This window comes from Miscanthus floridulus, chromosome 13, assembly GCF_019320115.1.
Source record: "Miscanthus floridulus cultivar M001 chromosome 13, ASM1932011v1, whole genome shotgun sequence".
NCBI classification, from domain to species: Eukaryota; Viridiplantae; Streptophyta; class Magnoliopsida; order Poales; family Poaceae; genus Miscanthus; species Miscanthus floridulus.
The window spans coordinates 25,498,846-25,517,318 of NC_089592.1; the positions used below are offsets into that span (position 1 = coordinate 25,498,846).

General features: G+C 43.5%; 1 protein-coding gene across 1 annotated transcript in view; it reads left to right on the forward strand.

The window, feature by feature from the left end:
• The first annotated feature begins 15,593 nt into the window (after positions 1-15,593).
• Positions 15,594-18,473, forward strand: part of LOC136502243 (germin-like protein 12-2) — a 46,405-nt gene continuing 43,525 nt past the window's right edge. The window contains exon 1 of the mRNA XM_066497702.1: positions 15,594-15,711. Within this exon, the coding sequence (XP_066353799.1) occupies positions 15,594-15,711 (118 nt within the window). The remainder of the gene's footprint in view (positions 15,712-18,473) is intronic.

Consider the following 18,473-nt stretch of genomic DNA (forward strand, 5'->3'; position numbering starts at 1 on the left):
TGGCTTCTTGGTAGGCGGGGCAGGGGAGGCATTGGAGACCTCCTTGGAGGTGGTGGCAGCGGCGTTGGAGACCTCCTTGGAGGTGGCGGCTGCGGCATTGGAGACCTCCTTAGAGATGGTGTGGATGCAGCCTCGCCTTCCAACACATTGTCATCGTACAGAGCACTATGATGATCTGGCGATGGAACAATTGGATTTAGGTTGGGGGAGGATCTGCTACAAAAAAGGAATGACATATTATTATGAGCAGATTGTTAATTATTTAAGCCAATATAAATTAATGATGTAGTGTTTTCATCTGCACCTATGGTGAGGTAGTTCAGGAGGAGGTGGAGGCGACATCCCAGGAATGATGATGTAGTGCTTGCGCCATAGAATGAATGTCTTCTCTGCTTCTCCTAGAGTCTTCTCGCCATCACCTCCAGGAATGTCAAGAGGCAAATCACTAAAACCTTTTTCAGCTTTATCTACCAAGATGGTAGCATATCCTTCTTGGATTATATTCCCATGAATCCTTGGTGTCTTGGTTCGGTCGATAGGATTAACAAGACCGATAGCCACCTTGATTGTGGAATTCCCCTTCGGAATGTGTAGCTCACACGATGTAAAAGGTTCAGTGACGTCATCCATAGGGAAGCGCAGTCATGTGTCCCCTTGATTTGGTATCTCTATGGAAGCATAGCTGCTTTTCAACTGAACAGATTGGCTAATGTTGATTCCTGGCTCTGATGTCTGCTTGCTTGCACTCACTGCTATTTGCACTTGCCTTCTGATTTCCTCCTGCATTCTCGCTTCAAGGTTTTTTTCCCGCTCCTATGCTTCACGCACCGCTTCCTCCAACCTCTAGAGCCGCTGTGCCTCTTCTTCCTTCTTTCTTTGACGGCTTTTGTAGGAAGGTCTGTCCTGAGGGAATCCATGCTCCCACGAGACACTTCCTTTGCCTCTAGTTCGACCACCGTGTTCAATAGTCCTGATGGCGTATGTCAGTTCATCCTTCTCTCTGTTGGGCCTGAACGTACCACTAGCAGTAGCTCTCTGAGCATAAAACAATCTTTTTGCTGCTTCTTGCAGTCTTGCGCCATAAATGCACTTCCCTGTCTCCTGGTCCAGTGTTCCCCCATGAGCGAAAAACCAATTCTTTGCATGCTCTCCCCACTCGAGTGATTCTGGTGTGATACCCTTGGCAAGAAGGTCTGCTTCCATTTTATTCCACTTCTTCATGGCAGTCGAGTAGCCACCTGATCCCAAGTTATGGTGGTATGTCTTCTGTTGGGCATTATGTTGGTTCTTTATCACCCGACTCACACCCTCTTCTGACGTCTTGTACTGTACAAACTCATCCCAATAGGGCCTCTGCTTTGAGATCAGGCCTGGGACAGTAAAATCTGGTGCTATGTTCTTCTTGACATACGTCGTGTATAGGTGTTTCTTCCAAGTCTAAAACTAGGTGGCCATCTTCTTCATTGCCCAATCCCTAACTCGCTCCTTCAATTCATCACCATCTATTATATCACCATAACCATCTGTTTGGAGCGTGAAATGTTCCAAGACATCATTCCAAATTAACGACTTGTCACGATCGGAGACAAAACTGATATGAGGAGCATTGGTCTTCTTCTTCCATTCGCGGGTACTGATCGGGAGCCAGTCCCATACAAGGTAACCACAGTGGTGCACGAATTTCGTTTTATTTGCCCCCCCCCCCCGGTTCGCCTGTATCCACATTGAACTCCGAGATGATGAGGCGGCCCTCCAATGGCTTTTTGGGATCTTGAACATTTTTACTCTTCATTGTAGTTGTTGATGTCAATCGAGAGGGCTACAAAACATAAACATTATTTTAATGTCATGAGCACACATAAGACATATGATAATATATATAGCTAATAATAAAAAAATATATACTTGGCTAATATGTTGTTGCTCATTTTGTTCAAGAGCTAAGTACTGACTCCCATCATCTGCATCCTCTTGCAAGTTATTTTTAGCACCATCATCGCCGGCAACTTGAGTGCCAGTGTTGATCAAATTCATCATCAACTCCTCCTCATCCATGTTTCTCGGGTCGGCCATCTAGCTTCAAAAAACAAAACCAATATATAGTACGTCAAATCTTTGCTTACATGCGTAAAATCTACGAACAATATGCATTATTAAATCTTGCCCCTCGGTCACGGATGCAATTCACCACACTAGGGCGAACTGCGTCGGTACTAGGGCAAATTAGGGCTATACATAAACGGCCGAGGGCGAATTGCGTCAGTGACTAGGGTGAACCACGTCGGTGACATCAACAACGCGGTTCGCCCTAGTCACCGACGCAATTTGCCCTGGTGTGGTTGTTTAGCGTTAACGATAATGATAATACGAATGTTGATCGACTAGGCCGCGAGAGAGGGTGGTGTGACAAGAGTGGTGGTGCTCCACTACGCCATATATATGTTTGTACACATGGGTGAACGAGGGTGGCGGTGCTCCGTCGTATACATAGAAACGCATGGGCGAACGAGGGTGGCAGTGCTCCATGACGTATATATACATGTATACAAATGACGTATATATACGTGTCGGCGTGGTGGCCAGTGTGCTGACGACGACGACATGAGGCAGGCCGACGTGCTGACGACGACGACCTGAGGCGGGTCGGGGCGGTGTCGGTGCGTGATGTTGTGATCCTATGTACCATGTGAACCATGTAGTCATTCATCATATATCTTAAACTAAACATGGTCACTTTATTAACTACAATATATCTTATGCCGACACGTAATACGAATGTTGATCGACTAGGCCACGAGAGAGGGCGGTGTGACGAGAGTGGCGGTGCTCCACTCCACCGTATATATGTTTGTACACATGGGTGAACGAGGGCGGCGGTGCTCCGCCGTATACATAGAAACACATAGGCGAACGAGGGCGGCGGTGCTCCGCGACGTATATATACATGCATATGAATACAAATGACGTATATATATGTGTCAGCGCAGTGGCCGGTGTGCTGACGACGACGTGAGGCGGGCCGGTGTGCTGACGACGACAACGTGAGGTGGGCCGGGGCGGTGTCGTCGGTGCGTGATGTCGTGATGTTGCAAGTTTTAGCTAGCTAAGTTACGTCTACCACTACTTCAAACAAGACCTCGACATCCACCAGGGCTGCGCCACACTGCCAGAACGCATTGTCCACGACGGTCGAGCCTTAGAGCTCCACTGGAAGGCATCGCGAGATTTGCCACTGTGTGACTTCTGGAGACAACAAGGGCCGCCGGAGTAGGTTCTAGGCATACAGGTACCACATCCACTTGGACGGCAAGGCTGTTAACTTGCACGTGGCATGCTTCAAGGAAATGATTCGCTGCAGCCATGGCATGCCGTTGCCCCAAGACGCCATTGTTGAAACTGACAACCATGGCATGCCCCCAAGACGACGGCAGCAAGCAGCAAAAGACCCCAACCATGCATGGGCCCTCACTGAAGCCGTTTCACCATGCACGACGAAAGCTGAGAGAACTCTCACCTTGGGCAGGCGTGGTGGAGGGCCACGGGCACGCGCGATGGAGGTCGGGCTGCACGAGGTCATCGGCGCGAGGTCGTCAGCGGTGGAGGGCCGCACGAGGCGCGGCGCGGGCTCCGGTGTCATGGGGGCGGGCTGATGCGCAGGGGAAGACGAATCGGCGGTGGCGCGAGGAAGAAGATAAAGGGCGGCGGTGTTCGATGAGGAAGAAGAGGAGGGGATCGATCTGCACCTGGCACTGGCGGTTATATACCTGGGAGATTTACTCCCGATGCCAGCCACCAGCCAGGAGTAAAGGTCCTTTACTCCTGGTACGTATTACCAACCGAGAGTAAAGGTCCCTTTACTCCCGGTGCGTGTTACCAACCGGGAGTAAAGGTATACCTTTACTCCCGGTTGGTAACACGCACCGGGAGTAAAGGGTTTTTTGGCGAGCCACGAAACTGTAGCCCACCTTTACTCCCGGGTGGGCTTCCCATCCGGGAGTAAAGGTGGCCTGCAGTTTCGTTTCCCGCCTGTTTTGAGCAAATTTTTTTAATAGAAATATGGATTTTCTTGTTAAATACATAGTAAATTAAATAAAAGGTATAAAATTATTTTGTTAAAAATATGGATTTTCTTTTTCTTTTTTGCACATAGGAAAAATGTATAACCTAACTTTTTTTATTTTTTGTTATAATTATAAAACATAATGTAACTAATATTTTTTATTTCGTTAATGCAAAAATGTAGTGTTTAATTAAAATTATTAAAACTATTGGTTTTGGACAGGAAATTTGTTTTCACATCATTTTAACGTTAATATTTTAATTTTTCATCACTCAATATCCTAATTTGATTTAATTTGAAACACGACATAATAAACATCGGAATTCACAATTATTACATAATATCTCAAACACACACTACATTAAATCACTATATCATCAAGTGGGCACAACAGTGAACTTCTTCTTTATGTATGTCCCTTGGTTATGATCGCGTCGTAACCATGGAGTGCCCTCATCATTTACCAAGATGCTAGGGTCTTTGTTCACTTTGAAGGGCGGAATTCGGTCATACTTTTCATAATCTTCTGACATGTCCGACTTGTCCGCAATTCCCACGATGACTCTTTTCTCTGAAAGAACTATATGACGCTTTGGCTCTTTAGTTGAGTCATTATCGTTTTTCCCTCTTTTTGGTTTGGTAGACATATCATTGACATAGAACACCTTATTCACATCCTTGGCAAGGACGAATGGTTCGTCTTTGTACCCAATATTACTAAGGTCTACTGTTGTCATTCCATACACGTTGTCTACTGTTACCCCGCCTCCGGTCACCTTGACCCATAGGCACTTGAACAATGGGATCTTCAAAGTAGGAGCATATTCTAGTTCCCATATTTCATTTATGCGGCCATAATATGTCTGCTTATTCCTATTCGGGTCTGTGGCATCTATGCAGACACCACTGTTTTGGTTGGTACTCCTTTTATCTTGGGCTACTATGTAGAATATGTTCCCATTTATCTCGTACCCTTTGTATGTTACGATATGCCATGATGGTTGCATAGCCAATAAATACAGTTGCTCATGGATGCTCTCATCACCTTGACATTTTTTTCGCAACCAACCGCCGAAAGTTTCCATGTGCTTACGCGTAATCCAAGCTTCAGTCTTCCCTAGAAACTCGGATCATAAGAGATCCTTGTGTGTTTCAATATACGGATCTACCAAAGAGGAGTTCTATAGAACTGTGTAGTGCGCTTTATTGAAATAATCATCCTCCGTACTAATATATGTTTTCCTCCCTAGTGTCCCCTTTCTGCTTAGTCTCCCCTCATGTCTTGATTCAGGAACACCAATCGAGTCAAGGTCGGGAATAAAGTCAACACAGAACTCAATGACCTCTTCTGTTCCATAGCCCTTGGCGATGCTTTCTTCTGGGCGAGCACGGTTGTGAACATATTTCTTCAAGACTCCCATGAATCTCTCTAAGGGGAACATGTTGTGTAGGAACATAGGACCGAGAATGAAAATCTCCTTGACTAGGTGAACTAGGAGGTGTGTCATGATATCAAAGAAGGAAGGAGGGAACACCAACTCAAAGCTGACGAGACATTGAACCACATCATTCTATAGTTTAGCTAGATCAGTTGGATCAATTGCCTTCTGAGAAATTGCATTGAGGAATGCACATAGCTTCATGGTGGCTAGACATACATTTGGAGGTAGAATTCCTCTTAATGCAACTAGAAGTAATTGCGTCATGAGAACGTGATAGTCATGGGACTTTAAGTTACAGAATTTCTGCTCTGGCACATTTATAATACCCTTTATATTCGAGGAGAATCTAGATGGTACCTTGATGTTGTTTAAGCATTCAAACATGATTCCTTCTCCTCTTTGCTTAGAGTGTAGCTGGCAGGACGTAAGTAATGGCGTCCATCATCTATCTTCTCTAGATGCAGGTTGTCTCTTTCTCTCAAACAACGCAGGTCCTATCGTGCTTCAAATGTGTCCTTAGGCTTTCCATACACACCCATGAAGCCTAGCAGGTTCACACAAAGATTCTTTGTCAGGTGCATCACGTCGATCGAGCTGCGGACCTCTAGGACTTGCCAATAGGGTAGGTCCCAAAATATGGACTTCTTCCACATGGGTGTGTGACCGTTAGCGTCATTCGGAATAGGTTGGCTACCATGTCCTTTTCCAAAGACGACTTTCACATCATTGACCATATCGAGTACATACTCACCGGTTCGGTTGCGAGGCTTGGTCAGGTGATCTGCCTTCCCTTTAAAATGGTTGCCTTTCTTTCTTACGGGGTGATTTGTAGGAAGAAATCGACGATGGCCAAGGTACATGACCTTTCGACATTTTTTCAAGAATACACCTCTAATATCACCGAAGTAGTGTGTGCATGCATTATATCCCTTGTTTGACTGTCCTAAAAGATTACTTAGAGCAGGCCAATCATTGATTATTACGAACAACAATGCTCGCAGATCAAAGTGTTCCTATTTGTACTCATCCCACACACGTACACCTTCTTTATTCCACAAAATGAGAAGTTCATCAATAAGTGGTCTCAGGTACACATCGATGTCATTGCTAGGTTGCTTCGGGCCTTGGATGAGCATAGGCATCATAATGAACTTTCGCTTCATGCATAACCAAGGAGGAAGGTTGCAGATACTTAGAGTAACAGGCCAAGTGCTATGACTACTGTTCTGCTCTCCAAAAGGATTGATACCATCTGTACTTAAAGCAAACCTTAAGTTTCTTACGTCATTTGCAAACTCCGTGAATTCTTTGTCGATTGCTCTCCACTGGGACCCATCAGCAGGGTGTCTCAACATATTGTCTACCTTACGGTCTTCTTTGTGCCATCGCAACAATTTTGCATGTTCTTTGTTTCTAAACAGACGTTTCAAGTGTGGTATTATAGGAGCATACCACATAACCTTGGCAGGGATTTTCTTCCGCGGACGTTCACCCTCAACATCACCAAGGTCATCTCGCCTAATCTTATACTGCGATGCATGGCATATCGGGCATGCATCCAATTTCTCATACTCTTTGCCACGGTATAGGATGTAGTCATTAGGACATGCATGTATCTTCTCAATTTCTAGCCCCATAGGACAGACAACTTGTTTTGCTTCGTAGGTAGTGGCGGGCAATTCATTGTCCTTTTGAAGCATCTTCTTTTAGATTTTTAGTAACTCTCCAAATCCCTTGTCAGATACACCATTCTTTGCCTTCCACTGCAGCAATTCTAGTGTGGTTCCCAACTTTTTCTGCCCTGCATCACAAGTTGGGTACAACAATTTGTTGTGATCTTCTAGCATCCGCTCGAACTTGATCTTCTCCTTTTCACTTTCACATTCTCTTTGTGCGTCACGAATGACCTAACAAAGATCATCAGCAGGCTCATCTTCTGTGGATACCTCTTCTTCAGCTTCTCCCATTGCAATATCATTGAAGCATGCACCATCGGGAATAATATCATTGTCGTCCCATTGTTCTTCTTCACCTTCTTCCATTACAACGCCGGTTTCTCCGTGCTTCGTCCAACAAATATAGTTTGGCATGAAACCCGACTTGAACAAGTGTGAATGAAGAGTCCTTAAGCAAGGATATTCCACCGTATTCTTACATATGGCACATGGGCAGCACATGAAACCATCGCGTTTGTTTGCCTCGGCCTCACGTAACAAAGAATGCACGCCGTCAATGAACTCTTGGGAGCGGCGATCAGCATTGTACATCCAATGCCGGCTCATCTGCATTACATGACATAAATACCATATTAAAACCTAGATCATAATTAATTATTTATACAACATGTGTGCCACCACAAAAGGTACAAATTTATGAAAGCATTGCTACAATGTAGACAATCCCAGCTACCACTAAAAGAACTAAAGCTAAAATACATTTCAGGAGCACAAGGATTTCACGACCAATCTCAACTAAAACAGACAGATCCCCTGATTATGCAACATCTTTGGGCTTCTTCGACTGGATCACTGCCTCATTAGCCGCCATATCTGCCTGTTGTGCAAGATATTTTTGCACGAGTTCAACATACTCTTCCTCCTAGTAGAAGCCTGAACATCGTCCACTACCATCCCACTGAAATTAAAACAAAACATTAGAACTTTAATCACAACCATCATGAAAATAGGTATAAACTAACCATAATCATTAAATATGATAAAATAACTCACATTGCGATCCGGACACTTGTAGAAGATATGATCCTTGTTGGGACCCTCCTTCTTCACTCGGTACTCCATCACAATCTTCGTCTCATCACGACACTTGCCGCATGAAATGAGGGGGAGGCCCGGCCTAAGTCGCTTTGGAAACCCATGAGAGGCCGAGGACCCAGAAGCAGTTGCCATCTACTCTCTATACTCATTTTTTAATACACTATAAATTTCTCATTTTATAAACAAATAAAATTAAGAAACTATAAAATTATCTATATCTCTAAACAATGATATTTTTAATGGTCATTGTGTTCTCGTCTTTTACTGCGGCAGGTAAGTAATTCACATGATATTTCCACAAATTAACAGAAGAATGGGAGTGTACACACATAACAATCGATTATCGTTTATATTTATATATATACTACGTTTGGGTACGGTGATTGACAGACTACTGCGACGATATCGGGATGTGTGAATAAATAACCATCAGTACTAGTTGACCTTGCTTATGTGATCATCTCAGCGAGCATTTCTCCACCGGATGGCACCATACTTGGCCACGGAAGAGCTCCGATTCTACGAGAAAGGGAACACGGTCTTCCACGACCATTGTCGCTCTCTCTCGTAAAATCAAAGCTCCTCCTTGACGTCTGTTACCGCTCGGCAGAGAACATGCTCACCGAAATGAACACGGTCCGCTAGTTCAACTAGCTACTTTAACCTTCCTTCATGTAAATATGCAAGCTTGAAGTGATTTTGAGCTCAAATTGCTTACAAATGAAAAAAACCACAATAAAGAACCATATATATATATATATAGTGAACAAAATGGGATAAGACAATAATGAAACATGAGAGTATGAAGTTGGTAACCTTTAGAACCAAAGAATCGATGGAGGAATCGAAGAAATCAATGGAGGAATCGAAGAATGGATGGAGAAAGAGCAAGAACACTGCTTAAATTTGAACTTAAGCTCTCGGGCGGACTCGGGGAGGATGAAGATGGCCAGCAGGATTTATAGCTCAAAAACATGTTTTAATAAATAACCATCCGTACTAGTTGACCTTGCTTATGTGATCATCTCGGCAAGCATTTCTCCACCGGACGGCACCGTACTTGGTCAAGGAAGAGCTCCGATTCTATGAGGAAGGGAACACGGTGTTCCACGACCGTTGCCGCTCTCCCTTGTAGAATCAAAGCTCCTCCTTGATGTCTGTTATCGCTCGGCAGAGAACATGCTCGCCGAGCTGAACACGGTCCGCGAGTTCAACTAGTACGGATTTTCTATAATTTTCTAACTATTTTCTAAGTTTTTCATTTCATAAAAAGTTAAAATAAAATGTTTAGTCGCGGAGTCCATAGAAATGACCATATTTTGACCTAGCAACGCATTGTCAATTGTCATTGCGTTGCATTGCACCCTGGACCGGACTCCGGACAATAAAATACTATGGTCGATCGATACCGGTCTTTGTCGTACAGTCGCACGGCGACGGCCGACGGACCCGTTCAACCACCAAATCTGTCAGGCCTGGCTGTTCGGGCGTATCGTCAAAAGAGAACGGATTTGCTTTCTATTGCACGGCCTTGCATTGCATCTGTCATACCAGTCGGAGGCACTAGTCCCTATACTCATTTTTTAATACACTATAAATTTTTCATTTTATAAATAAATAAAATTAAAAAACTCTAAAATTCTCTATATCTCTAAACAATGAAGTGTGCTATGCATGCTACAAATGAACGGTGAATACTAGTTTTTAATAGCTACTTTAACCTTCCTTCATGTAAATATGCAAGCTTGAAGTGATTTTGAGCTCAAATTGCTTACAAATGAAAAAAAAACCACAATAAAGAACCATATATATATAGTGAACAAAATAAGATAAGACAATGGTGAAAAATGAGAGTATGAGATTTGTAACCTTTACAACTAAAGAATCGATGGAGGAATCGAAGAAATCGACGGAGGAATCGAAGAATGGATGGAGGAACAATGGAGGGAGGAAGCAAGAACACTAGTGCAGTGAGCTTCAAAATGTGCTGAGCTCAGGCTCGGGGAGGAAGAAGGAGACGGCCGATATATAAAGGGGGGGCCTTTAGTCCCGGTTGGTGGCTCCAACCGGGACTAAAGGTCCCTCCCAACGGCTCCTGCGCCAGACAGAGGTGGTAGAGACTTTTAGTCCCGGTTGGAGCCACCAACCGGGAGTAAAAGTCTACCTTTAGTCCCGGTTGGTGGCTCCATCCGGGACTAAAGGTCCCTACCACCTCTGTCTGGCGCAAGTAGCCGTTGGGAGGACCTTTAGTCCCGGTTGGAGCCACCAACCGGGACTAAAGGTATCTCTAGTCCCAGGCGCAAAAAAATACCAGGACTAGAGCCCATTTTGGCCGAGGATCAAAGGTCTGTTCTCTACCAGTGTTTTGAACCATTTTTCTTGTTTACGCAACTATCACCATCCATATCAACAATAGTACCTTACCATTTTTCTTGTTTAGTACGGACGCATTAGAAAATGAATCATCTCACCATATATCAACAATAGTACCTTTTATCCAGCAACAATTAAGAAACCACACCGTCAAAAAGGACTCATTTACCCCTGTTAAAATGTACATAAATAAAGTATTTGCTAGGAATAACCATTTTATGTTTTACTTCCCAACATTTTTAGAAGTAATTTTTAAAAGGATAATAAGCATGACCCTTCCGCACAAAAACACAAAAGAAAATAAAGAATACACATTCCAAAGAGATGGCATTGGACTGGTTAGTGTAATGCGTGTGAAAATATCAAAAGCAAGGTAGGCTTGCAAAGGTTGATATAGTAATAAGATAATTGTGTTGTTTCATCTTCAGGTTCACACCATTAAGATCTGTTAGTGTTGTCCTTGGTACTGCAGAAAATTTTTCTATAAATACACGAGTGCACGCAGCTTGATTTGTTTCTTTGTTTGGCCCAGCTTGGTAATGGCTTCATCTAAGAAGTCGGAGAAACCATGTTTAGGGGCTTCACCCTTCTAGTAAAAAAATGGCTCCTCCCCTTGTAATCAATATTTTGACTCTTAAATCATCTTAAAAGGATAAATTTTCTACTACAAAAATGTTTAAATCTCGTCGAACACTACAACATCGATATAGAGCGTGCTTCCATCCAAGGTCATCTGAAAAATGTTAAAAATTGAAATTCAGAATCTGAGAACTTAAATGCTCTCAATCAAAAAATTTATCAACTACAAAGTTTTAGATTTAGTCGAGCTCTACAATTTGATATAAATTTTGTCTTCATCCGACTTCATTTGAAAAAGATATGAATTTACTTGTGCCACGACTATTTTTAAGGAAGATTGACTTAGTCAACTGCCCTTGAAAATCAATTTTTAGGGACTGTGCATTTAACAAAACCAACCCCAGAAATCAACCATTTTCAGAGACGGTGGACATAAGTAACCATCCTTGAAAATTTTATTTTCAGGGAGGTTCTTTTAGGTCGGCCGTCCCTGAAAATATGTATATACTTTCAGTGATGGTTTAATTATAATAGAACTGCTTCTGAATATTCATTTCCAGCGACAGTTCGTTAGCTACAGGGCTCCCCGCCAAGGTTACGAGCGGTTTCCTTAGTTGTCTGCAGGGGAGGTTCTTTTAACCCGGCCATCCCTGAAAATATGTATATACTTTCAGTGATGGCTTGATTATAATAGAACTGCTCCTGAAAATTCATTTCCAGCGACAGTTCGTTAGCTATAGTTTTCCCCGCTAAGGTTAGGAACGGTTTCCTTAGTCGTCGTCCGTCTCTATTAGAAATGAGAGCCACCTGTAAAAATTATTTTTGTACTAGTGTCTTGTAGAATAGCAGGTTGCAGGCTTACGGTATGGCCTCACTGGTAAACCATGAAGAACAGATGATGGTTTGGTCTTGTAACGATAGATGGAAGCTTCACCTGATTTATCTCAAAAGGAAAGCCTGTGCGGTAGCTACAGTTTTACCTGTTCATCCCTGCCTTGGTACGGAACCATTCCACTCGACTAATTCATGTATGTCAGCTCCCGAAAAGATGGTGACCAAGTTAACACTGGAAACACGAATCTGCTATGACTCCACTAGTGCTCACGAAGATTTCAAAAAAAAAAAAAAAAAAAAAAAAAAAAAACTAGTGGTCACGAATTACGACACGGCACATGGAGATTGTTAAATACTTATATAATCGGCGTGCAAAGTAATAATCTTAATTATACATGACGACGCCTGTGTTAATATATAGAGAGGCTTCCGCACTGTTGACTGTTTCTATCTTTTGTTAGCGAGTAGTTGAATCTTTCTAATTTATATACGTATGTGAGCGAAGGATGGATGCATTTGAACCTTACCATTTTTCTTGTTTAGTACGGATGTACTAGAAAACGAATCTCATCTCTCCCTATCAACAATAATATATATATATATATATATATATATATATATATATATATATATATATATATATATATACCAAAAGGACTCATTTACCTGTGTTAAAATTTAGATAAATATAGTAATTATTACCCATTTTATGGTTTCCTTCCTATTATTTTAGAATTACTTTTAAAAGGGTAATAAGCATGACCCTTCCACCCAAAAACACAAATGAAAAGAAAGAATACGCGTTCCAAAGAGATCCCATAGGATTTGTTAGTGTAATGCGTGTGAAAATACATATTAAAACCAAGGTAGGTTTGAAAATGTTGAGAAATATAGTATATGATAATTAATTGTGTTGTTTCATCAGCAGGTTGAACTTGGACTTTTTCAGACACTAGGTAGCATGTCCGTACATTGCTACGGGACAACTAAATCTTTTGTACTAAAACACATGGATCGCACAATAAGATAACAATACTGTTAAATTAAATACCGATGTTAAAGTGACATTTAATTCAAAAAGCAAAGTTTGTGAAATTAACATACTCACGGAGAGCGCGACGTCGCAAGCTCACAAACTCTACTGTATAGACTTTTTCGTGATATGGCTAAGATAATATTTTATATCGGCAGAAAGAATTCTTCGATATCCATTTCTTTCATGCGCCAATAAATCCATGAATAAGTTCTTCTGCATCTCCATATAATCTTGTACACACAGGTTCGAGTATATATGTAAATATTAGTGCCTATCACATGGATAATACTGCATGTCTTAAAAAATCTCTCATAAAATTTTAAAATAAAGTATGTTCTACTCACCGTATAAATATGTGTGGCTTTAGGACTATTCCACATAAACATATATTATAGAATAAGGTATCTACTTGAGTGTATGTTTCAAGATGTTGAATTAGGTGTTGTAATTCTTAATTTTGACATATTTTTTAGGTCAAGGCAACCAATGGTGATATTTTTTTAGTGGTGCATAATTTTATGGTGCACCTCTTGACTATCTGAGAAAGGACAAGTTAGCACTACAAAGGCTCAGAAAAGATGCTGAGAAGGCCACGGTTGAGTTTTCCTCCACTATGCATACTAAAACCTATGTCCTCGTTTATCATTTCTGATGCTTTTGATGCAAAGCAATTTAACATTACCATGATCAGATATAAGTTTGAGTCTCTTGTGAGCAATCTCATAGAGGGACTCTCATTCTTTATGTGATCTGCCTCAAGGATATTGGCAGGATGATGGACCCATATTAGAATGTTGCACCAAAAAATATTCACGTTTTGTCCACGATTTATTTCCTGTGAATTCATGCGGGTACTATGATAATACTAACTACACCAAATGAAAGATTAGAGAGAATTTGCATTGCCTCCAGAAGGATTTATTTATTAAGTTCTTTGGACTCTACAGGTAGTTTTGAAATATCTGTTTGCATGTCTTACCTCGTATCCTAATTCAAAATTTTATAGTTTAATTAGAATATTTAGGTGATTGTATATATATAATATTCAATACAAGAATAATCTATGCATGATCTTCTTGAAAGATTTCTATAGTGTAAAGACATCTTCGTTTTTCATGAATGCCCGTGCTAACGCTACAGTAAAAACAAAAGGACAATATATCAATTAAAAAATAAAAATAAAACTCATGCTTAAAGTCAAAGAGATAAATTATGGATGCTTGAATTTTGTCATCCATTATCTACGGGCATGCCTATAAAATAGACTGAATAAACAATTAAACATAGAAAGAAAACTAAATTAATGAAAGGATCATTGCAAGACATCAATCATCTCATAGCTTCGGACAATATCGCAAAGCTACTAAAAACTGTAACCATGCCCTCACCTCAAACATTGTCCAGATAAATGGATTACAATGAAAGAAATGGATATCAGAGATTTCTTCCTGCCAATATAAAACATTATCTTAGCCGCATCACGGAAAGGTCTATAAAGTAGAGTTTGTAAGCCTACGACGCCGCGCACTCCATGACTGTGTTAAATTCATAAACTTTGCTTTTTAGATTAAATGTCACTTTAACGTTGGTATTTAATTTTTACAGTATTGTTATATTATCATACAATCCGCGTGTTTTTAGTATAAATTGTTAGTTATCCCATAGCAACCCACGGGCACGTTATCTAGTATAAATATAAAGAATGAAAAAGACAACAAGAAAGATTGGCAATAGGCCAACTCCTTTTGATTCTTTACAAACATATCTGAAAGTTAACATGTGGGCTCTGGGAATCAAATCAAAACAACAAAAAAAAGACGGATTCGACCATAAGTAGCATTTGCCCTCTTTTTTTTGAAAAAAAGAATGGTACTGAAGAGTTACAGGATTGTCAATCTTATCAGCACCATCATTTTTTGGCAATTGTAGAACTCAACCAAGACACCCATGAAAGTGCTACATCCCTAGCTCGCAACCCAATTAAGAGTAAGTTCTCGCAAGCCTAGCTCCCCAGCCACTATTAAACTGCATGAAGGGCTCCAAAATGAAGACCACTATTTGAAAAAAGAGTAAATGATTATTGTTTCCTTCCATGCATGGTTACGGTTTCCTTCCATGCATGATTATTGTTTCCTTCCATGCATGATTGTTTCCTTCCATGCATGTGGCCTCAGGTGATCAATTTGTTTCCTTCAAAGCAGGCGGGGATCGTAGGGATGGAAGTTTATTTTTCTATTGCGCAGGATATTGCACAGGGTCGGCAGACGGACGAACCAAAACAAATGTCGCACCAAAAGATGTCCATGCTTTGTTCTTTTAAGTTGTAGGAGATTAACGTGTTCATGTCTCCACACTTGCCATTGTGGCTGCCTATATAAACACACCATGCATCCCCATGCCCAAAGCATCAATAGAGAGACGCAAACTCAACAAGCAGCTATCTATAGCTGAGTTCGAAGGGCACAATCATAAAAGCGAGCGAAAAATTAAACTAGATGGTTCTAGCCACCTACTTTCTCCTCGTTTTTTTCGAGTATTGGTCACTTTCTCAGGCCATTGCTTCTGACCCTAGCCCACTCCAGGACATCTGTGTGGCTGACATACACTCTCCAGGTATGCATGCACTCACTTTAAGGGCATGTTTGGAAGCCCGGTGTTTAGTCCAAGACACCGGTAAATTACAGGCCTGTTAATTTTTCTAATGCAAGCAAGAATTAGCTATTTGGATGGCTATTGTCGGGTTCATAAACCTAGGGCCCCTCATGGATCGGTTCCCAACAAAGGCTCGGCCGAGCAGGCAATGTTGCAAACAATGCGCAACTCATGGGCTAGCCCAAATACCTAAATGATAGGCTAGAAGGGCGATCCAATCATCGACTGGAAGGCCTGGTCGAGGAGGAACGACCCCCATTTCTGACTCCGGCCCACCTCTCTGATCGGAGCGCTCGCTTCGGTCTCCAGCCCACCTCCAGATGGCCTCTCCAACTAGAAGGCCAGGCCAAAACACCGCTTCCAACTCCGACCTGCATCTCCAACTAGGGATGCGCCAGACCCCTGCTCACTACTCTTCTTTGACTGGCGTGATCGGAGCCGACTGGAACCAACCGACTAGGGACGTCCGCTCGGTAAGGACCAGGAAACGGACGAAGAAAGTAAGGCAGGGCACACGAGTCAAGCCGCAATACCAGGGACCGTACCCTATACACCTATAGAAATAGTACCCTACGACCTCCCTAGCACGACAGAACCCAAGCAGTTTTGAAGGTGCCGACATTTTCCCCTACTGTATTGTGGGCGTCATTAACTCCCATATGATAAGGCTCCCCCACATGCCTCTGGGCATCGACAGTGTTGTGGGCACCGACATTTACCGTCCCAGGCGAACATGGTAAAACCCCTCCAGTGTGCATCTGACATCCAACAGTGTTATGGGCGCCTACCATCATCTTGTACCCTCCGGCATGGGAAGCAAGACTTAGCAGCAAACGTACTCTTTCCCTCTCACTTGTAAGGCCATCCCCTTCATCTATAAAAGGGGATGCACTCTCTTCCAACAGGGAGATTCATTAGATCGACCAAGTTCACTACTACACAACAGCAGGACCGCTAGGTTCAAACCACGAGCATACACACAAACACTTAGCTCATAGTGGAGCTCCCGTCGCTCTCGACCCTTCCAATCGGAGTCTGACCGGATCTCTTGTACCCCCCATCTTTCTCCTTCTCGTTTGTAACCCCACTACAAACTTCGAGCACCTCGGCTCAGGAATAAAGTCACCGACCGACTCAAACTAGACATAGGCTACGTTGCCTGAACCAGTATAAACCTTGTGTCATTGAGTGCTAGGCCACCTTCGATCACAACATATGGCAAAACTACAAATATTTATGTGTTGGTCACTTTCTGCACCAACAGTTGGCGCCGTCCGTGGGGAAGACGTTGTACGTTCAACACTTTTTGGTCATCGGATGGCCCACTTTTCACCACCTTCGCCATGGCGGGCTTAGGCGATATGACTCGCTTTGGCTCACTAGAGTTTCCCGCACTCCCACCTGTTGGGATGTGGGTTCCACTCGTCTTCGAGCCATCCTAGGCCTTCCTCTTTGGAAGTCTGGACTTCATCACCGACCGGCTCGGCGTACTAGACCTTCGTGAGGAGGCACTCGTTCTGGCGCCTGTTGGAGAGGCACCCTCCATCGGCTCCGGGACGCACGACAACTTCAACAACATGGCATCTACGCTTCATTCTGAGCAAACTCTCTACTCAAACCCCGCTGTGAGTAATGTACATGCTATTATTTACTTGCTATTCTCTATCTCTCGCCGATTATCCAGAGGGACCCCGTTGTCCCCACTGTGACGCACATGCAACTGGTTCCCCTACGGCCTCACGTCTCCCATGGACGCGTACACCTATGGGCTCCGAAGGATGCCGGCGCCGCCCCCTCTCTTGTCTAAATTCATGGGGATGGTGAGCTATGCTCCCACCTATTTTCTCGACCTCATGGATGACAATGTTGAGAGTGATGGCTCTAGCATCGGCAACATGGCGCCTAGCCACCGTCCGTCTTGAGAGTGGGCTATGGCGGATGCTCCGGGATAGCCACCGATGGTAACATAGTTCTTGCAGACTCACACCACTTCGGACCCTCATGCGGAGACCCCGAGCTCACACGGGAGCACAGGGAGGAGCTACGACAATAACAGTTGAACCAGTAGTCGACTGCGCTAGCGCGCTCGGCGCACCACACTGTGCCCCATGCGCACAAACCAGTGAGCGGCACCCGGGGTCGCACCCGTCGGGTCCAACGCAACACCATGGATAGGGGGAACGATCCCCCATAGTTTGCTTGGGCCAATCAGAATATCGCCGCTGTGGCAATGCTTCTACGTGGCCTTCCTAAGCTAAACGACCCCCATGAATAGGCGATCCACTAGAACCTCTGGGCACTAGTGGAGACGGCTACAGTTCAATAGGCGGAGAGCTCCACATCGTGACACTGACTCATGGCCTTTCTCCCCACCAGAGGAGTGGGGACGCACCAGACGAATTGCTCCACCCGCTCACCGCTATAGCCACCAAGCGCGGCACAAGAGGCCGCATCTCTGCCTCGTCTTGACATGGTGACCGCTCCGCACTGACCACCTTTACACGAGCAGCTCGGGCCGAACCAAGACACTTGCAGCAGCGACTGGAGTCCCAGCCCAGAAGGCCCGAGACCATGTGCCTTTGTCCGATGCATCTAGCGAGTGCCACTCTTGCAGTGCTCTAATGGAGGCCGAGGCAAAGGCAAGGCCAAGCACCAGGATTAGGTTGAGGGCCCCTCCACGCAGAGGGGGAAAAGAATAGAAAAGATCACCGCCGAGCGGCCAA